At 45.9% G+C, this 27,380-nt stretch overlaps 1 protein-coding gene across 11 annotated transcripts in view; it reads left to right on the top strand.

The window, feature by feature from the left end:
• Positions 1 to 583: 583 nt before the first annotated feature.
• Positions 584 to 27,380, top strand: part of ENAH (ENAH actin regulator) — a 136,208-nt gene continuing 109,411 nt past the window's right edge. For 2 of the 11 annotated variants that reach the window (XM_078077841.1, XM_036068920.2), the window contains exon 1: positions 1,105 to 1,277. In XM_078077841.1, the coding sequence (XP_077933967.1) occupies positions 1,207 to 1,277 (71 nt within the window). In that variant the 5' untranslated portion in view covers positions 1,105 to 1,206. Of the gene's footprint in view, positions 971 to 1,100; positions 1,278 to 27,380 lie in introns of those variants that run through there. The other 9 variants (XM_036068928.2, XM_036068929.2, XM_078077842.1 and 6 more) reach the window with 8 other exon arrangements.

The following is a 27,380-nucleotide window of genomic DNA, read 5'->3' as shown; positions in this document are numbered from 1 at the left end:
TTCTGCCTTGCTGGAGGCCGGCCCCCGCCCCCGTGGCTTTCCACGAGCTTGCGGCGCCCACACTCCGCAGCGACCTCTCCAAGCAGGTGACTTGGGAGCCCCGTGAAAGACGGGACCTTGACCCCTTGTCGCGGGGTCGCCTCCAACCCCTCACCCCCCGGCCTGGCCCGCGCCCCCCGGCGGCAGCCCCCGGCTCGGGACCGCGTGCGCTCGGCGATGAGGTCATGCCCGCCCCCGGTGCGCGTGTCTCCCGGCTGGAGCGGCGCGCGGGCGGCCCCGGAGGACAACGCGGCCCCCGGGTGGCGATTAGGCGCCCCGCCCCCGCCCAGGCACCCGCCGGGGAGCCCGCAGCCCCCGCAGCGCCCCGCAGCCCGGGCGCGGGAGAGCGCAGGTGGCGGGCCCGAAGCCACAAAAGGACTCCGCCGAGCGCTCCGCAGGCCCGCGGGTCTCGGCGGCCGACGCGGGGGCGCTGCCGCCCCGCCCCTCGCCGCGCGCCCCCCGCCCCGCCCCGCCCCGCCCCCGCCCCCGCCCGGGGGGTGAGAGGGCGGGGAGGAGGAGTAGGAGGGGAGGGGGCGGGGCGGGAGCGAGGGCGGCGTCTGCGTGCTCCCCGGCCGCGCGCCCCGCCTCCCCGGCCCCGCGCGGCGCTCGCGGCTCTCCTGCGCGGCTGCGGCGCCGCCTGCACTCGGCCCGCCGGCGGGCTCCCTCCCAGAGCGGTTGGGCGCTCCCGCAGGACGACGACGCACAGCCGGCGGCCCGCCCGCCTCGGCCCCCGCCCTCGCAGCCTCAGCGCTCGGCCGGCGCCGCCGCTTTGTGTGGGGACATGGTGTAGCGCCGGCCGCCGGAGGAGGAGCCGCGCGCCGGCCGCCGTCCGCCGTCCGCCAGCCGCGTCCCCGCCCCCGGAGGAGAGGCCCCGGCTCGCGCCCCCCGCGTCCCCGGCCGCCGGGGAGCCGCGGGCCGCCGGCACCATGAGGTGAGGGCGCGGGCGGGGGCGGCGGGCCATTGTGCGGCGGGCGCCGCGACCCCGCGGAGGCCCCCACCCCCGGCGGGCGCCGCCCGGCCTCGGCGCTTCCGTCCCTTTGTCCCTCGGGCCTCGCTCCGCACCCGCCGCGGCCCGGCGCTGGGTCTCGTCGCGGCGCCGCCTGCCGTCCCCGAGGCCCTGCTCGGCCGGTCCCCTCCCCCGCCCGCGCGCCTCGGCCCGGCCCGGGGATGGGGATGGGGAGGGGGTCGCGGGCTCCTGCGTGCGCGTTGCTGGGAGACGGGTATTGTTCCGGGCGGAGGTGAGGAGTCGTGCGCCTTCATCCCGGCTGGAACCGGGGGTGGGGGGGACGGGGCGGGGGCAGAAAAGTTTGGGAGCCCCGAGTGTGCGGCAGTGGGTGCCGCGGCGCGGTGGGCGCCGAGCGCTGCTGGAAGGTGACCGGGCGCCGGCGGGGCGGGGGCGCGGGCGCGGCGCGGGCCTGCGTCTGGAGGGCGCGCTGGCGTCCGGGGCGACCGCGAGGCACTGCAGCGGCCGCTCCCCTCTGGTTGTCCGCGGGGCCGCCCCGGAGTCGAGGCGCCAGCGTGCCGTCGGGACGCGGGGTTGCGGCGGCCGCGCCGGGAGCCGCGCGGAGCTGCGCTTCCCCTCGGCCTGCCCTGTTCGTGGGAGAGGCTGCGCGGGGATGCGCCGCGCTCTCCGCGCCCCGGGGGCTGGCGCAGGGCTCGGGGCGCACCGGCCTCCGGGTGCCGCCGCCGGGGGTCCCGCGGGGGCCTGCGCGCCGGCCTCGTGGGGGAGGTGGTTTCTCGCTGCCCTTGCGGCCGAGGCCCCTTTGTTTTGGAGATTCCTGGCCAGCCGCTGCCAAGACCTTCATAACGCCATACAATGAGATTTCAGCGATAGAGCCTTCAGATGCCTTCGCTTTGGCGAGAAAATGTCATGTCATTGGGATTCTTTCCCAATTGGAGTAGTTTCCATTTGAAACGCTGGTTTTCTTTGTTTTTTTCTATCAAGCTTGAACACTTTACCATTTTTATTTTTAAATATGTTTTTGTGTGGCATGGCTGTGTTTTTCGCTTCAGCTTTCTGGGAATTTGAATGCTGTTTTCTTTGATTCCAAGTTACAAACCCTCATTTGTTGGCCTTAAAAATGTGTTTAATGCCGTGTCTGTAAGTGACCCCTTTCCCTTAGTCATTCCACACAACTTATTTTAAAATGTAATGGATCAGTTTAAAATGTAATTACGGCGTGCAGACCAAAACGCATAATCTCTGTAAGATATGGCTGGAAAAACTTGAACCATGGGTTTGAGCATGTTTGTTGTTGTTGTTATTTTTTTTTTAATCTGGGTACTGATGTCCTTGAAAACGCAGGAACTGTAATAAAACATATGTAACGTTATATCTTCTAAGACCATGTATTGTTGATCTGTTTTAAAGACTCAGTGCTGTAGGGAGTCTTGCAGACCAGAAGTTACAAGGTTTTGTTTTGTTTGTTTGTTTTTTTTCCAAATTTGGGGTAAATTTATCTCAACATTGAGAAATGTAGAACAGCAAAAATTGGGGTATTTTAAAATAAAATCATAAAGCTTTCTGATTCAGAGGTTATGAACCAAAAAAAAAAAAAAAAAAAAAGGTGAAGTTTTGGGTGTTCAGTGAGGTTTGATCACTGTCCTGTGTAGTTGCTAGGCTGTTACAGGTAAATTATGTCTTCACTTAAAAGTTCCTTTTCTAATGCCGAGTAATTTGTAATTTCTAAGCTTACTGCTCTGTTCCTTACTAAATTTGGAGAGGGAGGATCATACTGATGCTTTCTGGTAGCATAAAAGCAAAACATGGTTCACAGGTCTGAAAGGTTCATTCAGGTAGTCCACAGGGATCCTTTGTAGGCGAATTCTGAATAATTGAAGAGCACAAAAGAGGATCAGCTTTTCACTTGGTAGGCATTGGATTATTTGGTAGGTGGTTTGTGCAACTCCTGTGTACACGTTTCCTTAGATCCCCGGGAAAGTAGGCTGCTTTGGTGTGGAAGTAAAAGGTTCTTGTGCCGGATGCAAAAAGCTTTGGGATATTTTGGTGCTTAAGAAAGGGCTTTTCAGGTTATATTAATATTTGATTTCATCTCAATGATGCTTTTAAGTACAGTAGGACATAAGTATTACAGTATTAAATTGAGTCTTTGTGTTAAGGGGTACTGATGGTTTAAAGTGCATCCAGAAATAGGAATGCATGGGCAGGAATTTCCATTAAGTTGGTCAGAGTTCCGAAGAGAGGATATGATGAATATGTTGCCATTTAAGTATTTGTGATAAGATCTCTCAGATGACTTCAATTTCAGGAATCGCAGGCTCAGTGGGTGTAATATTCCCAGGCAGAAGGGGACTGGATAATGGTTTACATTCTTGAGACAATCTTAAAGGCATTCTACACATATAAAAAGCTGTATATGGAATTACTGGCTAATACTTTGTTTAAAGAAGATGCTTTAAGAGTTGAGAAAGTGTATTTCCTTAGACAAGACAGCGAGAAGACAGAGGCCCAAAAAACTGGTAGTTTTGTTACTATAACATCCAGCTTCTTGGTTTTACTATTTTTCATTTCTGTAATATTTCAAAAGTATAAGATGATTTGTGTTGGAGGTAGGTATGTACATATGTAATATTAATAGAGTGTAGGCCTTTTAAATATTTTTTTTTTTTAATTTATTTATTTGAGAGAGAGAATGAGACAGAGAGCATGAGAGAGGGGAGGGTCAGAGGGAGAAGCAGACTCCCCACTGAGCAGGGAGCCCGATGCAGGACTCGATCCCGGGACTCCAGGATCATGACCTGAGCTGAAGGCAGCCGCTTAACCGACTGAGCCACCCAGGCGCCCCGAGTGTAGGCCTTTTAAATGATTGCTTTTTTTTAACTAGTTGGTTAAATATTATTTATTTTTTAAAGACTTTATTTATTTATTTGACAGAGAGCGAGAGCAGGAACAAAAGCGGGAGAGTGGGAGAGGGAGAAGCAGGCTCCCATCTGAGCCCGGAGCTGGAACGTGGGACTCGATCCCAGGACTCTGGGATCATGACCTGAGCCGAAGGCAGACGCTTAACCGACTGAGCCACCCAGGCGCCCCTAAAGATTTATTTATTAAAAAAAAAAAGTTATTTATTTTAGAGAACACACAAGCAGGGGGCGGGGCAGAAGGAGAGGGAGAGAATCTCAAGCAGACTCCGACTACCCACTGAGCACAGAGCCCAATGCAGGGCTGATCCCACCACCTTGAGATCATGACCTGAGCTGAAATCAAGAGTCGGAGGGTGCTTAACTGACTGAGCCACCCAGGCGCTCCAAGATCTTTTTTTTTTTTTTTTTAAGATTTTATTTATTTATTTGACAGAGAGAGACACAGCGAGAGAGGGAGCACAAGCAGAGGGAGGGGAGAGGGAGAAGCAGGCTTCCCGCGGAGCAGGGAGCCCGATGCGGGGCTCAATCCCAGGACCCTGGGGTCATGACCTGAGCCGAGGGCAGATGCTTAACAACTGAGCCACCCAGGCGCCCCCCAAGATCTTTTTTTATGCAAGGAGGAGCTTGTGTGATGTAACACAATTGCATGTAGGCTTGTGGGTAAGAAGAGCTCAGAAGAGTTTTGGGTTGACATTCATGGGTCCATATTATATGTAAATGGTCCACGCTTCTCTTCACTGCTTTGTGTCTTTCTCACCTTAGAAAGAAAAGGTGAGCTGGGGTTGTAAGGGTTCATCCAAGCCACGGGTAGCTGGAGGACCTGGAGTTAATCCCATGATTTCACTGATCTTAAACTATGTAAAAATGGGGATGGTTATTGACTGGGTAGTGGGGGTCACATGATCGTGGAAGAGAAGATGCTTGCATGCTGTATAGCCGCCTACAGTAACGTTGCTCCTCTTGTTTCGGAGCTCAGCTCTGTCTTAGACTAGTTATATATATAACTTTTGGGTAGTCTGCTTTACCTTTCTGGGCCTCTTCTAGTTCAGGGATGGTAAGTAGGTTACATTTTGCTCGTCTTCTCTTGGTAGTGGCTCTCTTGTTGATACAGACATAAATGCATTTCTGGGCTTGGTGGGAAAGAGTGCGTGCTATCCCCAGCATCAGGGTTTGTTTGGGACGTGCGGTCCCAGAGAATGGTGGTGGGACGGTTTCCTGGCATGCTCCTTCTGTGATCACCTGATCCAGTCTGGCCTTCTTATTTCATAAGGCAGGAAACTAATCTTTTACTGTTTCCTTCCTCTGTGGATATTTAGAACCTTTGAAAGACTTATTATGATTTTTGTTACCGTCCTTTATAGTAATAATAAGCTTAATACACATTTTAGAGTGTCGTACGATCAGGGCTCAGAAGATTCAGGATTTGCTCGTTAATTGAGCAAACTGGTAAAAATGGGGATATGCTATTATTTCACAGGATTGTTGTGACACGTGTCAAGTGGGATATCCATGAAGGGGTGCAAATCCTAGTGTCTCTGTTCTCACTGATCTTCACTTACACTGTCGTGGTTGGGTGTCTGACTTACCCACAGAGGTTTATTTGGAGCCAAATTTGCATTTTTGCGGAAATGCCAGGGCTTTGTATTCAGGCTTCTGTTTGTGTTTTAGATGTTATATTAAGTGACTAAATCTTGACCACAGTTTGGGTTAATGGAGAAAATTTACTGAGGTTTGCACAGTATTCAAGGTTTTGGATACCTTGCTAGCCCAGTTGGAATAAGCAAACTACCTAGGCAGACCTACCCATGTGGCTGGTCTAGAAGAAATGACATCCCATACTGATGGTTTTGGTTCCTTACCCTACACACAGCTTAAATCTAGGGTGATTGTATAACTTGTAAAACACCCAGTCTTTATTATGGATGTAAGAAGGATTTGGGAAAATGTGATTTCAATTTTTATGTGGTCGTGGGAGAGGAAGAGAAGTAAACTCTTTCTGTGTCATTTAAATCAGACCTCCCCCCCAACTGTTGGATGGGATTGAGTGTAGGTAACAGTTAAAGGAGAGAGTCTGAGCTGAGCTGCACCTCAGTAGCTGGTTCCCCAAGTAAAGGCTTAGGAAGCTCTCTGGAATAGAAAGCAAGAAGGGAATTCTTTGTCAACCATCTGGGATGTAGTCCCAGATTTATCTACCTCCCAGCCATTCCCCTCTGGTCCCACATACTCTATTTTTTTTTTTTTTTTTGCTTTTGCATTTATTACATTGTTTTATAAATTTCTGGAGCTATCTGTCCTTTTTCACTGTAAGCTCCTTGAGGGCAGGGATTGCATTTTTATATTTACGGTATCGGTAAAATATTTGGCAAATGGAGGGTGCTCGTGTCAGTGTTTGGCTTTGGCCGGGGTAGTATTTTCCAGAATCTGTTCGCTGGCAGTAACAACCACCAATTTTGGAGCACCTGTAACATTCTTTTTTTTTTTTTTTTTTAAGATTTTATTTATTTATTTGAGAGAGAGAATGAGAGACAGAGAGCATGAGAGGGGTTAGGGTCAGAGGGAGAAGCAGACCCCCTGCCGAGCAGGGAGCCCGATGCGGGACTCGATCCAGGGACTCCAGGATCATGACCTGAGCCGAAGGCAGTCGCTTAACCAACTGAGCCACCCAGGTGCCCGCACCTGTAACATTCTTTAAGCTGTGCTGGGTACTAAAGGGTATATCATAGTGTGTGGCATGTAAATCAATGTTAATTTAATTCAAACAAAAGCCACTATCTGGACCACACGAATAGCCGTAGAGTTTGTGTCTTACTCAAACACAAAGCTCGGAAATGGCCCAAAGAGTGAGACTCTGGTTTGTCTAACTGCAAAGCCCTTTGGAGGATCCCGGGGTCCTGCACTGTCTCAGTACATTCCTGTTTTTCAGTGTCTTCGATCATGGGAGTTGCAACAGTTTTTGAGCAAAAAGCTTTTGTGTGTCCCTTGGGTTAGCTTGTTTCTGCTGCACTTAGTGCCTCCTTTGTTTTGATTTTTACCAGTGCTTAAAATGCCAATAATTGGATAGTTTCTGATACTCACGAAGAAGATGTATTTCTTAGCTCAGCCCTTCCACAACAGAAAATACCATAGACTGGGTGGCTCGAACCACAGAAACTTCAAGGTGCCAGTGTGGCCAGGCTCTGGTAGGGCTCCCGTTACCTGTGGCAAACTGCCTTCCTGCGTGTTGCCGCGTGGCCGAGACATAGATCAGAGATCTCTTTTCCTCTTCCTATAAGGTCACCAGTCCTATGGATTTAGGGCCCCACCCTTATGACCTCATTTAATCTTAATTACCTCCTAAAAATCCCATATCCAAATAGAGTCACATTGGGGGTTAGGGCTTCAGCCTACGAATTTTGGGGGGCACAATTCAGTCTGTAGCAGAAGGTACCCAGATTTTTTTTTTGTCTTGTCATTGGTAGAACTTTGATGGAAGAAGCTCATCTGTGTAACATTTAGGCGGTCTGTAGATAGGTTCTAAGTAACTCTACACGTAAATGTTATTTGTTAAAGAAAATAAATGAGGGAGCTGATTTATGCAGGAGACCTCATATGTTCTAGAAATTTCTGTACATGGGTAAGCTTCTGTTTTATAATGATTCTAATAAATTTAATTAACATGTAGATTTTCCAAAGAACCATTTTGGTGGGAAGCAGTGTCCAGGTATCTGAGTGTACAGGTGGGCATGGCAGAGGGTGAAGTGGACAGGCTTTGAAGTCAGCCTGAGTTTGGGTTCTGTTTTGACATTTACCAATTAGTTGGTTTTTGAGTAAGTTCTAGTTTGAGATCTTCTGTAAGATGGAGATGCTTTTTGCATTATAGAATTGTTGGCAAGGGGCGCCTGGGTGGCTCAGTCGTTAAGCGTCTGCCTTCGGCTCAGGTCATGATCCTGGGGTCCTGGGATCGAGCCCCGCATCGGGCTCTCTGCTCAGCGGGAAGCCTGCTTCTCCCTCTCCACTCCCCCTGCCTTGTTCCTTCTCTCGCTGTGTCTCTCTGTCAAATAAATAAAATCTTTAAAAAAAAAAAAAAAAAAAAGAAAAAAAAAAGAATTGTTGGCAAAACTAAATCAGAAATTATATAAAACCCTGGCATGACACTCGGCCCATAAAACGGACTTGAGAGGAGCTAATCCTTTATTTCTATGAAAGTCTGACGTCTCTTCGGTTTTTAACAATGTGAAAAACCCTGTAAAATGGTACAGCTGCGTTAGAGCACAGCTCGGCATTTCCTTAAAAAGTGAAACATAGAGTCGCTGTGGACCCAGCAGTTACACTCCCAGGTGTAGATGCCAGAGAAGCTGGTCCACGGATGTCCACAGCAGCATTATCCGGAAGAGTCAGAGAGTGGAGACAACCCAGATGGTCACTGAGTGCCGAGTGGCTCCTCCACACGTGGTGTGTCCACGCGAGGGAGTCATATTTGACCGTCCAGAGGAACCCAGGGAGTGGGTGAAAACCTGCCAGGAGGAGGAAGTCAGACAAAAAGGCCACATGTGGTTGGGCTCCAGCAGGAGGAGGTGTCCGGCAGGGGCGCGTCGTGGAGAGACGGCGAGAAGATGAGCGGTTGCCAGGGCCCGAGCGGGAGACGGAGGGCGGAGAGGGAAGTGGCTGCTTTTGTGGGTATGCACGGGGTTTCTCTCTTCGGGGATGAAAATGTTCTGGAATTGAACGGTGTGACAGTTGCACGGCCCACTGAATTTAGGGGGGCCTAAATTTGATCCTTTCAAACGGTGAATTTTGTGGTATGAGTTCTAGTTCAGCCCTACTCCCTCATCCTTGGGTTGTTCTTTTCACTTCTTCACTAGAATAGATGGTACCATTCGCTTCACATGGTTTCTGACATCTTGTCAGCTTTGGACTAATCTTCCTATTTTCTGGGGAAGAGAGATTGAAGACCGAACCGCTGGGCTTTTGTCTGTGGGCAGCCAGGCAGGAGGGAGTGCTCTGGGGAAGACCTTGGTGGGGTGCCCTTGGGGGGCCTGAGCGACTTTGGAGCCCTCGCTCTGGTACGGATGGCTGAGGTCACGGAGAGTTCACGAAGCAAATCCATGAGAATCCGAGGAAAACTGTGTAGTCTGCTGGTGAGTTTTCTTGGGTGTGTCTACAGTATCCTTCAACACCAGAGAAAGTTTTGTCTTGACATTTTTAAACAGGGCTGAAGACTTTTTCAGGGCTGAAGGCCTTCTAGAACTTCTGGTCTCGGTAACCGGTGCATCTCATGGCATGAAGTCCAAAAATGACTACTTGTCACTGTGGGGGGGGTGGCCCTCAGTCTTCTGTGCTTTTGGTTTCCGTGTTACCCTCGTCAACTCGGTCAGGAAGAAGCTTCCTCGAGAACCGCAGAGCACGAGTGTGATCGAATGAATAGCCCTGTAGGTCAGATCTCAGGGGAGTGCAGGTGTGGTGGGGGATCTTTCTGTGGTTTCTGTGTTTGTCCTGCATTGTCCTGCAGCCCTGAGATGACCCTTCCCCTCCTCCCTGGCTTCCACCTCCTCTTAGACCAGTGTTGCAAGCAGACTGGGACAGGTCAGTTTTTAACCATTTAACAATTCATGAATCACAAGTTTTAATTTAAAACCTTGAGTTACTCTTATGACTTTGTAATCTCTTTAATCGTTGTATTTGTAGTATTTTGAGAGAACAAACCAATTACTATTGTCCAAATAAATGTCTGATCAGTGTTGTGTTTTAGTGACTTTTTTTTGCTTCCATTATAAACTTCCAGTACAGGTTTTATGTGGATTTTAGAAGGTATGGAAAGTATAAAGATGTTAATAATCAAACCCAGACCATCTAGAATTTTGCTGTTTTGATTTGTAGCTTTCTAGGCTTTTTATAATGCACATATGCAGCCATAAACGTGTTTGTGTGTGTGTATGTTTTAAGTAAAAGTGAGATCATACTGTTTATAAGTGAAGTTATACTACATTATATGGTGTGTAATTGGCGCCTTTCAACGTAATCCTTGTCACTGAATCCTGAGCTGTGTAATTTTAAGTGACTGCACAGTATTTTCACTATGCTTTGGATGACCTTAATCTACTTAATTTATATCTTAGGGGATGGACTTCTAGGGTTCTTTTTTTTTCATTATTTTTGTTATTATGAAAGCATTGCTATAAACATCTTTGGTTATATGTCTTTGTGCACATGTTCGATTTTTTTTTTTTAAGATTTTATTTGTCAGAGAGAGAGCACGAGCAGGGAGGAGGGGCAGCAGGAGAGGGAGAAGCAGACTCCCCCGCTGAGCAGGGAGCCCGATGCAAGGACTCGATCCCAGGACCCTGAGATCATGACCTGAGCTGAAGGCAGACACTTCACTGACTGAGCCACCCGGGCATCCCAAGATTTATTTCTAAGTGATCTCTACACCCAACGTGGGGCTTGAACTTAAAATCCCAAGATCAGGAGTTGCACGCTTCTCCAACTGAGCCGGCTAGGCACCCCTCATGTTTAGTGTCTCCTCGTTTCCATTCTTGTCTCCCCCGCTCCGTTGTCCGCGAAGCAGTTAGAATGATCTTCAAGGTGGCCATCAGCTGCTGTTATTCCTTGCTAAAGCCTTCAGGGGCATCTTCGTACTCTTAGAATGAAACCCTAATTATTAAAGTCCTGATCCAGCTGTATCCCTAGTTCCCAGCACGGGCCTCTGTAAGTACACAATAAATATTCAAGTGAATAGTAAATGAAATGAGTTTACCAGACCAAAGGGAATTTTGTTAGTTTTGGATACACATTACCAGATCAGCAGCAGCAGATGAAGAGTGCCCGTGGTCTGACATTCTGGCCAATTTAGGGCATTATCAACATTTGTAATCTTTGCCAATGTGTAGGCGAAAGGTGTTATCTCAGTGTTTTGTTTTTTAAGTTTCTTTTAAGTCATCTCTACACCCAGCGTGGGGCTCGAACTCCTGACCCCGAGATCAAGAGTCGCGCGTGCCGCTGTCTGAGCCAGCCGGGCGCCCCTCAGTGTTTTGATTTGTATTTCCTTGGTTACTGGGAGAGTTGAACATTTCCTCACGTGATTATGGGACAGTTCTGTTTTTGTGCGAATTGTCTGTTTTCCCTGTGGGATGTTCAGTCTTTCCTGCAGTGATTTATTCTGTCGTTAACAAGGAGCCCTTCATTGTGCAGGTAGATCAGTTGCCTAGTAGAACGTGTGTGAGCGGGCCGGGCGCACCTGCTGCTGGTGCGTTTTCATCCCTTGGCTGGGCTCCGCCATGCGTCTGTCTGTCTCTCACTTAGAAGTGGCGGTCTTAGTGCGCAAGCTCTTGTCAGACCTCAGCCCACAACCTGTTCCTTTGTCTCCTGGGTCTGCGGGGGAGGAGACTTGTCACCATGTCTTTTAGTTTTTCTTGTTTTGGTGTAGAAGCACTACCATTTGTCATGTCACCTCTGTTCGTCCTTGCCTTGATTGTTTCTGCCTTTGGTGTCACGCCTTCTCCAGTGGGAAGTTGTATGTGTACGCCCCTACGTTTTCTTTTCCTTTGATGGTTTCATTTGTTTTAGTGTAAGCCACCTGCAATTTATTGTGATGTCAGGTGGGAGAGATTAGGTTAGCCTCAAGCTAAATATTGAGTGTTTGGTCATCTGTCAGTATCTTTTGTTGACTAACCCACCTTTTCGCATTGGTTTGAAATGCCATGTTCGTGTGTCCTGGGTTTCCATAAATACTGGCTTCTGGATCTGGACTCAATTATCTAATTCTGTGCTGTTTCCTCACGGTTCAGTGACTCCAAGTTTAGAATATATTTTAATGTCTACTAACAGAAGTTACTGTTCATTTTCTTAGGATTTTCAAAATTTTATTTACTTTTTCATTTAGTGCATTCTTCTAGATTAGTCGTAGAATTATTTAATCAGTTAAAACAGAAATGAAATAAAAAAAGAAAAGGTATATCTGCAAATCTGTTGGGGTTTTAGTTTGAATTGTGCTAAGTTAATGGGTTAATAATGGGTAGAGGACAGAATTGACCCTTTGATAATACCAAGTTTTCCATTCTTTCTCTTTCCGTATTCAGATTTTTCACATCAGCTCTAGGAAGGTGCAGCATCACGTAGTTTCTAGTTCAATAGGTTTGATGTGCTACCTTTAAAAAAGTTCTATATTTAGAAGTTCAACTTCTAGCTCGTTTACACTGCTAGTACAACATCTGTTCCCATATTTGGTTGTCTTATTTTTTACTTAAAATATATGCACTTGTATTTAAACATAATGCCTGGGATTTTAAAGAAGTTTTTCCCTTGCTAAGAACTTAATTCCAACGTTGGCATTTATATTCTTTGGTTTTCTTAGATTTTGAAATCTAATCGCTAACAGTTATTGAGTACTCATTGCCTGAAATACTTTACGTATTACTTGATACTTTTCTAATAACTTGTAAGGTAGTAGGAGCTGTTGTTATTTTGTGGATGAGGACCCTGAGCTGCAGAGGGCTAAGCGACTTGCCCAGGGTCACCTGCTAGTAACCAGTGGACCTGGGGTCCTGTCCCGGCCGGCTGGTTCTGGAGCTCACACTGTTAACCAGTGTGCCCTGGGGCCTCTCTGTTCTGGTTAACTTGTGTGAACTGAAGTGGGTATTTGAGTTTTCTAAAATGTTGATGTGTGAGTGAATGATTTATTTTCTTTGTGATCTCATCATCTGAGGGTTCTTTATTTTCTGGAAATAATTGGTCCAAGAGCAAGGCCATGTAGAAGGAATAGACCTAGAATAGATTGAGTGACACTTCAGAGATAGCTGGGCTTGGGAGATAAGGCCTTATTTGGCTTTAATCTTGAAAAATGAAACAAAATTATGAAAACATTCTTGCTATGGTTGCAACTGTGTTAAATTCTTAGAATGGAACAAGAATGAAGCAAGTGTTAGTTGCTTGTTTTTACATCATTTTTCTTTAAAAATTGTAAGATAGGATGGACTATACTCCTCCTGTTGTGATAGACTTTTTTAGTATAATCCCAAAGAGAGTCATTTTGCCAGAATACTCAAGGGCTCCGCTGGTAAGGCCGGGGGTTTACCTTGATTTCCAGTTATTTCCTTTGACCTCCTGTTACCTCATCTCTGTTAGCTTTCTCCAATTATTCACTGGTTGTATCTGTTAAAATGCTTTCAGCTGCAAGTAACAGACTGAATGTATTTAAACATTCACGTTTACTGACCTGTAGTTGGGAGTCCAGAGGCAGAGCCGGTGCCTGGCTCCCCGCACGGCTCCTGGTCTTTGGTCTCTGCCCCAGGCTGGATTCACATTCAGACCCCGTCATTCTTGGAGGGAGGAGGATCATCTCTTGTCATCGCCCCCAAAGGTGTAATTTACGTACAGCTGAATGTATTCGTTATAAATGTCCATACAGCTTGATGGGTTTTTACTGTATGTGCCGTCTCTGTAGCCACCAGCCAGGTGAGGATACAGCGCATGCTTCCCGCCTGGTAACTTCCCTCGCCTTCCTGTCCCATCAGGGTCCCTCTCAGATTTTCATTGTTGTGGTTTTGCCACTGGTTGGAAACGGTTCTCCTTGTTTTTAGTGACTTCTTGAAGGCTCGCACTTCCAACTTGTACATGGTTTGCATTGCGTTGCTTTGTCACTGAAGCCCGTGCCAGTCACTCAAAGACTGACGGGGCAGAGGGGAAATGGACCGACAGGGGCCGGTGCCACCTGGCACAGATATCTGATGGGGACCGATGTCAAAAATGGTGAGTTCATTAGTGGATGTTTCTGTGTTAGGGTTCCTTTTGTGTTGCTGGGCAACCTGGCATTTTGTTGGAGTCTGGCAATGCATCCTATCAGGACCCCGGACCTATTTTGTCCTGTATTACGTTTTTATAGATGTGGATTCGCTATTGTATGGCTCTGTTCCATCCAGTCTGCTGTCTGCAGTAGTCAGCTCTTTCTGCAGTTCACGTGTGGTCAGCTCATCTCCTGTGTAACACGCTTCAGTGGCCTCCCTCCACTGTTAGAATTAAGATGGGTCCTGGTCTACATGCACAATTCCTGTGTGATTCTTCTTCCTCTGTGATCACACAGTTAGTGATGTGGCCCTGTAAGATACATCCTCAGAAACCACTTTATAAAGGTAAAGATGTGGGGCGCCTGGGTGGCTCAGTCGTTGGGCGTCTGCCTTCGGCTCAGGTCATGATCCCAGGGTCCTGGGATCGAGCCCTGCATTGGGCTCCCTGCTCCATGGGAAGCTTGCTTCTCCCTCTCCCACTCCCCCTGCTTGTGTTCCCTCTCTCGCTGTGTCTCTCTCTCTCAAATAAATAAATAAAATCTTTAAAAAAAAAAATAAAAAGGTAAAGATGTGCATAGACATGCATTCCCTGGTGCTTGTAGTTTAGTTGGGAAAGTAGCCATTAATCGCTTTTCGCAAGCTTTGAGGAGTGGTATATGGTATCACAAGGGTAGAGATCTTTTCATATATTTGTGTTTGATTTCTTTCAAAATGTCATCTGCAGATAATACTTAAAAATTTTCCCTTGTATGCTTTTTTTTTTTTTTAAGATTTTATTTATTTGACAGAGAGACACAGCGAGAGAGGGAACACAAGCAGGGGGAGTGGGAGAGAAGCAGGCTTCCCGCTGAGCAGGGAGCCCGATGCGGGGCCCGATCCCAGGACCCTGGGATCATGACCTGAGCCGAAGGCAGATGCTTAACGACTGAGCGACCCAGGTGTCCCTCTTGTAGTATGCTTTTTACTTACAGCAGATCAACAGCATTATTTTGTGTTGCTTTAGTATTTTGTTACACTTGTCTGTTATTTTGTTCAGATCATCTACTTTAAGGAAAATCTCTCTGTCATCTTTTTATATTCCTTTGGATATGGAAGTTTTTCAGGGTGTTTTCATTTTGGGAAGAGATAGTCAAGTTTAACAAAATCCTCTTTGGTTTCGAAGCCATTCTGCTCTTTACTGGCTGTGAGACCTTCCCTTGGCTGTCCAGGTCTCAGAGTCTTCCTGTGCAAAATGAGATTAACAATCCATTGCCATGTTTTGCAGTTCCCCATAGTGCATTTAGAGGATTTATGGATTTGGTGTATTCTAGTTATTGTTTTCTTTGTGTTGTACCTTTACTTTCATTTTAATAAGTTTAGGCTTCTGAATGTTCTTTGGCCTTTTTTCTTTAACTTCGAATATGAAAGACTTCTGTTTTTAGGCACTCTTAAGAGCAGGGAACTCTTAGAGAACTGGTATTTTAAAATGATGTTTAAAATGTGTTAGGAGGCCGCATCAGATTGAAAAGCAGAGCCCTGAACTGTGGAACCATCGTCTGCGTCACGGGGAACCAGCCTCCCTGTGTCCCCGGTTGGAGCCTTCAGGTCTCCTCCTCGACCTTCCCGTCCTGATGCTCAGGTGCTGCATGGCCGCAGTGCCCCACACTTGCTCCTGAGAACCTTGACCTGTACCTGGGGCCCGCAGGCAGGACGTCTCCACCGGGCGGGCCTTCGGGCACCTCCACAGACCTGCCGCCATGTTCTCCGTGCCAGGCATTCATTTCAGAATGATCTGTCTGTGGTTCCCCAAAGGTGCCCATGGGATTTTGGTCTTGTTCCTTCTGTTCCATCTTCCGGAAAGTTGTCTGGGTGCCCGCTCAGTCTCTTGCTTCAGCTTTCTCTTCCGCTTTGTCTTTAGTGATCACTCCCTTATTGAACCGCTAGCATCTGTCACCTTCCAGAGCATTTGGTACTCCAGGCACAGGTTTTCCCTCAAAAAATTAAAGGTAAGCTTTGACTCAGGTGCATTGCCCTAGGCGCTTTGTAACATGCTGGGTATCATCAGGGACTTCCAGTAACTTTTAAAAAATAAATTTGAGGGGTGCCTGGGTGGCTCAGTCATTAAGCCTCTGCCTTCGGCTCAGGTCATGATCCCAGGGTCCTGGGATCGAGCCCCGCTTCGGGCTCCCTGCTCGGCGGGGAGCCTGCTTCTCCCTCTCCCACTCCCCCTGCTTGTGTTCCCTCTCTCGCTGTGTCTCTCTGTCAAATAAATAAAATCTAAAAAAAAAGTAATAATAAAAAATAAAAGATAAATTTGAAAACTAAACTCATGATTATTGATTGCTCTAGGCCTTCCCATTGTAATTCTTTAGCTGAGTCGTGATTTTCAAAGGTATTAAGACAGTACTTTGAACAATTTTGGGTCTAACACAGCATGTTTTTATACCCCTGTGATCAAGTGACGTGTAAAGGTATGAATAAGTGACAAAGTGAGGGTGTCATGGTGTAATATTTGGATAAAAAATTTTCATATGTAAATGTTAATATGTCATATACTTGAAAGTATAAGGACAACACATCAAGTCTATATTTTTTCTGCCTGGAAACCTTATACAAATAGGTATCCTGTCACCCAATCAGCACTTCTCTTCCTTTTAACTGATTAATTGGTGCAGTTGTATTTGGATCTGTACAAAGTACTAAAATCGGTGATGTTTTTATGCAGATCATGGGTACAATTATGAAGCAGGCAGTTTATTTTTTGTGATCTCCAAATCTACTCTTTCCCTTTACTGATGGCTGTTTGGAATTGATTCATGGTGAAGGGGCCTGAGACGTCTGAACTCTGTAAGGCAGGCTGGAAACTCAGACGAGTTGATCTTGCATCTGAACTTTGTAGGGCAGGCCAGTAGGCTGGAAACTCGGGATTTTTATGTTACAGTCTTGGGGCAGAATTCCTTCCTTGCCTCTTCAGCTTCTGGTGTTTGCTGGCAGTCCTTGGCATTCCTTGGCTTCTATAAATGCATCAGTCAGTTTCTGCTTCTGTGGGCATATGGCCATCTTTCCCTGTGTGTCTCTGTCTTCACGTGGTGTTTTCCTCTTTTAAGGAGACTGGTCCTATTGGATTAAAGGGCCCGGCCTACCTCAGTGTGACCTCACTGTTACTGATTACATCTCTAATGATCCTGTTTTCAAGTAAGCTCACATTCTGAGGTACGGAGGGTAGGGGGGGCTAGAACTTCAACATCATTTCCTGTCTGAGTTTCCCACTGGGGTATGGGCCACAGCTTTGGTCTCCTTCCTGTCTCCCTTTGATCAGCTAACTGCCCCAGATGACAGATACAGAGGAAGGCATGCATATGCACACGTTAAATAGAAAGCCATGCAAAACGTATATAAGGGCTACCAGAACTAGGAAATAAATTCAGCAAAATTGCAGGGCATGAGATTAACACACAGAAATCAGTTGTGTTTCTATCACCAGCAGTGAACAATCTGAAAAGGAAAATAAGAAAGCAGCTCCATTTACACTACTCTCTCAAAGGATAAAATACCTAGGGATAAATTTAAGCAAGGAAGCAAAAGACTTGTATACTGACAACTATAAAATATTGCCGAAAGAAATTAAAGACCTAATTAAATGAACAGAGCTCTGTGCATGGATTAAAGACTTAATGTTAAGATGACAGTACTACCCACAATAGTCTACAGATTCAGTATAATCTCTGTCAAAATCCCAGTGGCATTTTTTTTTTGCAGAAATAGAGAAGCCCACCCTAAAATTCAGATGGAATTTCAAGGGACCCAGAATAGTCAAAACATTCTTGAAAAAGAGCAGAGTTGGAAGACTCCGACTTGCTGATTTCAGAACTTCCCACAAAGCTGTAGTGATCAAGCAGTGTGGTGCTGGCATGAATATGACCCAGCACACCAGTGGAACTGGACAGAGCGCCCAGAAGTGAAATTTGCACATTTGTAGTCAGTTGACTTTTGACAGGGGTGCCAAGACCATTCGATGGGGAAAGGATAATCTTTTCAACTGATGATGCTGGGAAAACTGGATATTTCTAGTCGTTTTGAAAGAAAGGTTAGTATTTTTTTCTGCACTGTGAATCCCAACCTCTAAATCAGGCTTTATTGATGTTTCTATGTTGTGGGGGCTGCCCCAGCTGCTGCCCATAGATGCCAGTAGCTCACCCCAGCCTTCCCCAGTGAGCTCACCGCAGCCTTCCCCAGTGGCGACAACCAGGGATGTCTTCAGACAGCCTCAAATGGTGCATGGGGGAAAGGTCACCCCAGTCAAGAACTATTGCCCTAAATTCTATAATGTCAGGAACTACTGAACAATTTTGAAAAACTAAAAAAAACTCGACATTTAAAACATTTAAGTGTTTTGTGTTTAAGTGAAAAGTGATTTTTCTGCTGTTCCTTACTTTTATTATAAAAGACACATCTGTTTGCTTATTTAGACTTTAGTTTGGTAACATAACCACAACTTGTAAATAGAATTCAAAAAAGAAAATCTGTCCTGAGAATCGGTTGATATAATCCCATTTCTAAGTTAGGAACTCCATGAAGATGAAAAACCACCAGCTTTTGATTTTTAACATAACTGAAATTAAAAAAAAAAAACCCATTGAAAGAAATTGTTATACCTCATTGTTAGTTCAGTGCAAGTATTTAACATAAACTTAGCTCATTGTTTTTAAAGATCTTTTCACGATTAACTTTTGTGTCCCAAAGACTTGATGAGTTTCCCTCGCTGATCAGGAAGCCCGATACATGCCGGGCACAGGGCATGAGTCCCTGGCTAGAGGTACAGTGTCTCCGAGGCGAACCTTTGCTCACGCTGGGTACAAACCAAGTGGGCCAGCCAGTGACATATGACAACTTTTAATGTTCTCTCCTTCTGTAAAGTAAGTCGATCTGTGATATGCGTAAAAGCTACTATTTGTTGCACATTTAAGGGCAGGCCAGGCGACTTGCTAAGTGCATCCCGTGAATCACTTTATATAACGGATTAGGATAAGCCGTGGGATTGGTGTCGTCACTTACCATGGAGGAAGCCTGGGCTTAGTCACGTGGTTGGTGAATGACAGCTGGGCTTCAAATCAAAGTCCTGCATAATTTCAAAGACCTTGCTCCTGAGACTTTATATGGCCTGTAATTTTTTTTACCTTCCAGTGCTGCTTCTCACATTTGATGTCCTATCCTTAAGATCACATCCAGTGCTGTCTCTGCTCTCATCTTGGAGTTTGTGCAGGAAGGAAGTTATGGGCAGTGTGGCAGGGGGGCCAGATTTTGTAAGTCTCTGAAGGACAGGTAAAGGAGTGATACTGGTTGGGGCGGGGGGGGATTACCCTCGGCGATGCCCTGGTCCGAGAGAGAGAGAGAGAACACGAGAGAGAGCATGCATGGCCAGCAAGCAGCGGATCCTGGACCCAAGTCTGGGAGTGCCTCACTTCCAAACCTATGGGCACTTTACCCTAGGTCTTCAGAATGATTCGAACTTGTCTGATAGATTAATGACTTCCCATTTGTGGGCTCTGGGGGCAGCTGTAAGATTATTTCACAGAGCACCTGTACACCTGTGTGCACCAAGCTTTGTCTGTAATCCAAAGCTGCCAACCTTCAATTCACATGCATCCTATTTCAAGTATATTTGTACATGCTCTTAACATATTATGCAGATTAATTTCAAAGACAGTAAATTCAGAATGCTTTTATATATAATTTTTTTTAGAAAGAGAGAGAGGGAGGGGCAGAGGGACAGAGAATCTTGAGCAGACTCCCCCTGAGTACAGAGCCGGAGGTGGGGCTCTATCCCACGACCCTGAGACCATGACCTGAGCTGAAATCAAGAGGCGGTCGCTTAACCGACTGCGCCACCCATGTGGCGCCCAAAGTGCTTTTCAATCACATTTTCTCAGTCAACATACGTTAAAAGTACAAGTCATGACTTTAAACGGCCTTCTTGTCTTTGAAAAGTTTGAGAGCCACTGGAAGTTTATCTGGTATTTAATCTGTTTCTAAGGTAGCATGGCAGCCATTGTGCAAAAGAAATGGGGAAATCCCAGAACAGTGAACGTGTTTAAAGCCATGGCAAGAGTAATGACAAACTTTTATGTTTTGGTCTTTGGATGAAGTAGAATTCTGTAAAAGAAAAGTTTTATGAAATGTTACTAGTTACCTGTATAGAGAGTACTTAAAAATAGTTCAAATAACATTTTCAGTCAGAAAAAATTTAAGTTAGAAAATTACAGCCCTTGTTCATAAATTACGATTTTTAGAAAATAATCTGAAACACTCAAGGGCCTTCTTTTAAATTACGAAAACAAAAGATGTGTCGGTATGTTATTACCTAGGATTTTTTTTTTTTTAAACCAACTTTTGCAGATGATGCTTTTCAAAGAAATGTGTCCAGTGGGCAGCGGCTTTTTCTCCTAGGTAGGGAACCCGCATAGTAAGGGCATCTCAGTTGCTCTCAAGATGGAAATGGGCTGGGATTTGGGCTTGTGGTTCTGTGGCTTTAGACTTTATACCAGGAGGCTGCGGTGTTGGTCGTAGTCCTTCCTCAGCGGCGATGGGGTTAACTGTGGCTTGGCAAGTGGAGAAAAGGAGTTCTGTGCAGTTTCCAGCCTGTGGGCTCTTGTTGCCCAGCAACAAGCATTGTCAGTCAGTACAGGGTATTGGAAATTGGTATTCTGTGTCCCTCTGCACCACATGCTCATTTTGTAATCGGAGAGAAGTGGTTTGGGGCTCTTTCGCAAGGTTTCTTTTTAAAACAGACATTTAAAGATGATTTTCCTTGCTTTTTCTAGTTGGTTACTTTATGGCCTTGGAGGTCTTTCTGTTCTCACGTAGACATTACACTGAAATGCTCGTGTTCAAAGAAAGGATTTTATATTTTTGCTTTGTATTGTATTTGTGTTTTTGTTTTGTTACTGTTTACTCAAAAACGAATACATTTTTGCTGAAAAATTCAAGTTAAGTAATCGGAACATCAGAGCTTTATTTGTTTCTTTAAAAGTACAGGTCCAGAAGTTGGTATAAGAATCCCTTCCTTGATAAAGATTATTATTATTATTATTATTTTAAATATTTTATTTATTTATTTGAGAGAGAGAATGAGAGAGAGAGAGAGCATGAGAGGGGGGAGGGTCAGAGGGAGAAGCAGACTCCCTGCTGAGCAGGGAGCCCGATGCGGGACTCGATGCAGGGACTCCAGGATCGTGACCTGAGCCGAAGGCAGTCGCTTAACCAACTGAGCCACCCAGGCGCCCCGGTAAAGATTATTTTTATAGGATTCCTAGCCTTGTATAGGATCTCATGTAGAATCTGATAGTTGACTTTTTTCCAGGAGAAATTGAAATGTTTTGATAGCAAGTGGGTGACAGACAATAGCCTTTTTCTAGAACATGGTGGTACAGTATACATACCGTCAAATGTACTGTCTCAGGGGTGGGTTGTCTGGTGTTCGGTGCGTTCACGGTGCTGTCCCGACCGCCACCTCAGTCCTCCTCCAGGGCTGAGGGACAGCCTTGTGCGGCCATTTGGTGACCTGGGCCAGGCTGTCTTCCACGTGCTTCTGATAAACTGACTTGTGTAATCTTCGTGACAACCCTGGACGGTGAGTGCTTTTGCTGTGCTCCAAGTGGGCACCGTGGTGTGAGGCAGAGAGCAGGACACACAGCCGGCCCGGGGGAGTGGGCTTCCGGCCCCAGAGCCCAGACCCGGGCGCTCAGCCACCACAAGACGGCATCCTCTTTTGAGTCCCTTTCTTTTCTATTCAGTGGTAAGAGTAATGATTTTAACAAAATTACCTACCAAAAATAAAAAAAAGCTACCAGGCTCTTTCAAGTAAATTTAATATCCTTTGCCAGCGTTTTGGACTGTTAATGAATTTAGTTTGGCTATAAATCGTATCTGTCCTAAATTTTAAAAGGATGCCGTTTGTATTTTCTATTGTGAATTGTGTATAAAATTATAAATGTTACAGTTAATTACGTGTTGGGGATTTAGTGCCCTTTTCCAGCCCATTTCTGGGCCGTTTCCCACGCTGTTCCTTTTGGGAGAGAGCGCAGAATGCACATTATTTCCGGTAGCATAGTACACATGTATATAGGGAGTTAGGTTGTTACGAGGGGATTCTGATGTGATGCATCCGAAGTCTAAAGCCAGTCGGCATTGGATCTTGTGCTTCTGAGTATTTCTGAGTTCATGCTACTCTTTTTCATGGAGGACCTGGAGTTGATGTTCATATTGACAATCTTGAATAAGGAGCAGTAGGCCAGAGTGAAACAGGAGAGGGCAGTGCTAGGTGCCCTTGGGGCTTTTAGTTGATGCAAGAGATGATGGATTTCCTTTCCGCAGGGGACCATATCTCTAGTCCCATTTTTTAATTTTTTAAATAAAGATTTACTTATTTATTTTAGAGGGGTGGGAAGGGCAGAGGGAGAGAGAGAATCCCAAGCAGGCTCCACGCCCAGCGCAAGCCTGATGCGGGGATCCATCCCACAAGCCCGAGACCATGACCTGAACCGAATTCAAGAGTCAGATGCCCAAGTGACTGAGCCACCCAGACGCCCCTCTGTTAGCATTCTTTAGCTAAAGAACTTACTCTTCCCTCTGACCGTTTCCCTCCCCCAGTGAATATTCTGGCATATCTTCTGCCTTGAGACTCCTTGACCTGGATCCCTCCTGATTTGTATGTTCCCATCCTGATCAACCAGATTTGCTCTATCCTTCCAATTCTCTTCACTGTTGCACCATTAAAAAAAAAAATTTCCTCCTTTTATTTTTGTGCCTTTATGTACACGTTTGATTATGCTCTCCGCATTTTTTGTTTTGTTCACTTAATGTTTTACACTTTCTATGCTTCTAAAAAACTCAATTTTATTAGTTGCATATTTCACTGTAATTTACCTATTTCCTTTTAAACTGCTATTTTGTGATTTTGTATAATGAATAATGCTTTCGTGAACTCAAAGCGTTTTTTTCCCTCCTAATTGCAGACTTAATTCCTTAAGATGGATTTCCAGAAATAGTATTAGATCTCCAAATAAATAGAAACAGTCTTAAAAGCTCTTGAATCATAGTGCCAAATGTTTTCCAAAAGTGTTGTGCCAGTTTTCATGCCAGCCTGCAAATATATGAAGTGTCCATTTCACGGCAAGCAGCGGCAGCAGAGAATGTTTTGATGTTGACCTTTAAATCTAGAAGAATTGACTCATGGCTCTGCTGGGCCTTTATCCTGAATCACACCTAGATTCTAAAGCTGCTGGGATCGGGTTTGGGAGAAGGAGGGCCTGGCTACCCCTGTCGCCTCCAGCTCTCTTTAAGTTCTGTGGTGATGCATTCGCTGCCCAGGTAAGCAAGCTCTCATTTAATGCAGTGCCCTTTTGGATGCATGAAGCAACTGACTTTTTATGCTTTCATTGTTTTGATAAGTTGGAGGATGTGGGACAAAGTAGTGAGTGTTCGAAATGCCATTCCCTTGGAAGCTGGGGGCAGGAATAGGTTTGGCTCTCTCCTTTGCCCTGCCGGGGGCTCTGTACGGTCAGCAGAGGCATCCCAAATGAGATTCAGGAGCCACCTGTCCAGGGGGTGCTTCTTGGATGTAGCCTGAGTTACTGATTCTTCTCTATTTAGAAAATCACTAGCAATTCTGGAGGTAAAGTGGCTTTTCTCTAAAAGGTTGTTACAGGATTCTGAGCTGTCACATGCTGATGGAATGTTTTCTCCGAGTAAAGGAGGCTGAGGGAAGGGACTCCTGGTCACCCCGAGCCTTGTCACAGCATTCAGCACAGTTGGCCATCCTGGCCTTGAACCACTTGGACTTAAGGGACTTGAAGCTCTTGCTTCTCTCTTTATCACATTGGCTGCGTCCCTTGGTCCTTCCTTCCGGTGTCTTTCTCTTCTCCTCCTCAGACTTGCATTCCTCCCAGTTTTACTTTGCCCCCATGTGCTGCTGCCTTCCAGATTTAAACTTCTGTCTCAGTCTGTCTCGTGAGCTCTAGATAATCCCTCTGAGAACTTAATTCATTTGTGTATGTAACAGGCACCTTCAATACCATGTGTCCCAATCCGCGTGTGTAGTTTGTTCCTGCAAATTTATACTGATTGAGAACTAGGTCTTGCAATGACAGTGTTTTCTTAGAGTCTTAAATAGAACAATAACATAAAGGGCTAAACTGTTAAAACGAATGTCTTCTACCTCATTTTGTAAGCTTTAGATCCCATCGTTTTCTTCTAGTAGGAATGTTTGCCTGCATCCTCCCGGATGACTGAGTCCAGAAGTTCTTGCTCAGGGATTTTACTTGTGGGAGCTCTCATGCTCCCCGTGCCCACAGACCCTGCTCCTGGTTCCCAGGTTAGCACTTTTCATGTCAGCTGACACACAAGAATGTGGGCGGTTGGTACAGCGGACGAGCTGCCAGCTCGCGGTTTGCCGTCAGTGTCCTTGGAGAGTGTGATGTGCATTGATTTGACTGTGACTGTGCTTTTGCCCTTATAAAACTGAGGGGAAAATAGAAGAGATGGAATGTTAATACACAGTCGACACAAATCCGGAAGTCACTAGGTATCTATCCTTGAGCGGTGCTCATCAGTCTCGGTGGGGCTCGACCCTGTTTGTACGTACGCTGGTGGTCTGTGTCTATATGGTAGGTAAGATGATTTCGTTGACACTGATGGACATTCAGGTCAGCTGAAGAAGTACATCGCTTCCAGAATCAGCCGCCTTCGGGCCTCAGGGATGAGAAGAATGCTAGCAGTTTTGGTTGACCAGGAGTTACTCTGTCTCTTCGTTTTGCTTGGCTTCATTCTTGTCTCTACAGTCTTTTTTCACTCAGTTTCTCCAGAGGCGCACTCCTCTAGCCTTTGTAAGTTGAAGTCAAAGAACGTTTCCTGTAACCTTCAGCTAGAAACACCCTGGGTTAACACTGGTGAAAGCCCTGCTGGGGTCGCCGCCCCTCTTCTCAGTGGGCTGGGCTTCTGTGACGAGCCCCAGTGGTGCTGGGGATGGACACTTTGCGAAGTGGGAGAAGGATATCTGGAAGCAGATACCCATCATATGATCTTCAACTAAGGAGGACTGTGGCAAAATTGAGTTATATAAAAAAAGACAGGAAATGGGTCTAAAAGGTGAGGTCTTAGGATAGAAGAGGTTGATTGATTTTTTAGTGATCTGTTAGGTTTACAGGATTATAGAGCTTGTTGAGGAACGTAGCTTGCAGCACTCCCTTTACAGTAATAAAAGAAGGCTGAGGCTCAACATCTTCCTACGAAAATTTAAAAGAAAATTGGTAAGACAACATCTCGTTTCTTACAAACTCTCTGAGCAATGAAAAAGAAAATCACTTGTCTACCAAATGTTGCATTAGGTAAGTCAAGAAAACTAGAATTCGAGGTGAGAATTATTAGAAAGTAAATTTTATCTGTATTTCATCTTTGGTTTAAGTGATTGCTCCTATCTTAGTTTTGAAAGCTAAATATCCACCCCCTAACTAGAGGTTTCATATCTTTTGACTGTTAGAATGAAAAATCATTTTTAAAAAGGATTTACTTATTTGAGAGAGCACACGTGCACGTGTGTATGAGCGGAGGGAAGGGTAGAGGCATAGGGAGAGGGAGAATCCTTAAGCAGACTCCCTGCTGTGCGTGGAGCCCGGTGTGGGGGCTTGATCCCAGGACCCTGAGATCATGACCTGAGCCGAAATCAAGAGAGTCGGACGCTTAAGTGACTGAGCCACCCAGGCGCCCCTGAAAACTCATTTTTTATATTAAAACTGTTGCTTGGCCCTTGCCTATACCACCTTCAGGAGTGGGTCATGTAAGAGAGTAGGGATCCTGGGACCCGGTGTCTGATGAGTGTTCCGTGTCCACATTGTTGACTACAGCACTCCACCATCAGATATCAGAGTAGGGGAAAAGCCACTTCACATCCCACCAGGTCGGGGCACTCACCTCGTAGCTTTCCCACTTGGTGATGCAGTGATGTACACGCCATGTAAGATTGGCCTGGGGAGAATCTACCCCGTGCCAGGTGTCACAAGAACCAGGATCCTGGGTATGTCCCCTTCAGGGGACCTTAATCTTGGCTTCTTCAGCCCCTGTGGTTAGAGTTCGGATGTGGGAGACAGAGCACCCATTCGTTGTCGAGGACAGATTGCTTAACCGCCACTGAATTACGAAGCTTTTAACTTTTAAAATCTCTCTTCCAAGAGATTTGTTAACGAGAGAGTCATTGATTGGATTTATAGGTGAAATTACGGGGTTTTGATTGCTTGATAAAAAGACTTGTTGGCTGTTTCCTTTCTTTCTCTCACTCACCAGGTTAATGCAGGTTGTTTTTTAGAATAGCTACCCAACACAAAAAGGTTACCCTTTAATCTGAGAGCCCTTGGAGAAGTATCTTACTAATATTTAGCAAAGTAAAAAAATTGGGAAACACATTTTAGAAAACAAATGAAAAGGACTAATTTACTAACTATAGATAAAATACAAAAAAATGGGGCAACAGAATACAAAAGTGAAGCATAAGCATATATCCCTAAACAAACAAAAAAACTGCCACCTCTTTGTTTTATCTTGTCCCTTTCTCTATTTTTTTTTTATTTTTTCCTGAGATTTCCTAAATCCATGGTAAGAACTCTAGTGTCTTGAAAGTTCTTGGCTGCTTTTCTTCTGGGTTTTAGTGTAATCCCAAATCTCTGCAATACAAAAGTTCCACTTCTAATGCCTTAACTTACGAGTATTTTTTTTGCTTCAAGTAGAGAAGGCTTCTGTGCCCTGGGTGTGTGTGTGGGGGGGTGTTTCTTTAGAAGCATATCTTCTTTTCCCATTTGTCCTTTCCTTTTGAAATTCACTCTCGGGGTGACTTTATGGAGCAGATTCCTGTCTGGTCCCTCCCCTCCAGCCTTTCCATGTTTCCATGTAGTTCCATGTTTGAGGTTTGGGTTTATGTCATTTTGCCGCAGTTTCTCAAGCATACCACTGAGACATTTTAACAGCTTCATTGATGTACACTTTATATATACGGTGTACAGTTTGATAAGTTTTGACATGTCTGTGCCCCTGAAACCGTCAGCACAGGCAAGCTAGGGAACATATCCATCACCCTCAACTTAAAATTAGAAGCACTGTCAACAAAAATTTGGACTACAGGAAAGAGAAGGAAGTTACCTATAAACCCTAACACTTAAGATGCATGACCTTTGGTGTCTTTGATTTAACATGGTATCATGAACACTTTTCCATATTGTTACATGGTCTTAATAATAACAAGACTTTTTTTCAAGAGTTGACTGATGACATTAAAAACACCCTCTCTACGCATCTAACATGATAGTACACAGACTGTTTCATGTTGGGGGTAGAAACAGATTTTCAGCTGCTTTGGACGAGCGGGGCTCGGAGAGAGAGTGTGGCAGAGCGCAAGTGGGTCTGAAAGGCCCCTGTCCACCAGACCAAATGCTGCTGTCCCCATGGGCTGTGGGGTAGCTTTGGAGGAGGACACACGTGCTGCAGAGAGCTTGTACTTGGACGTGTTAGTTAGGGGAAGCTGAAGTCGCCAGAGCTGCCCAGGTGGTGGGATGTGTTCGGTTGCTGGAGGCTCACGTGCCATATGGGAGAGGTCCAAGTACTTAATTTAGGAAAAACCACTGAGGGTTTCGGTGGGTGGAGGACAGGATCCTCATGGTGTATAAATACCCTTCGTGT

This window comes from Halichoerus grypus, chromosome 7 (genome assembly GCF_964656455.1).
Source record: "Halichoerus grypus chromosome 7, mHalGry1.hap1.1, whole genome shotgun sequence".
In the NCBI taxonomy this organism is placed as follows: domain Eukaryota; kingdom Metazoa; phylum Chordata; class Mammalia; order Carnivora; family Phocidae; genus Halichoerus; species Halichoerus grypus.
Note: the sequence above shows the minus strand (reverse complement) of the source record. Positions and strands in the feature narration are given on the sequence as shown.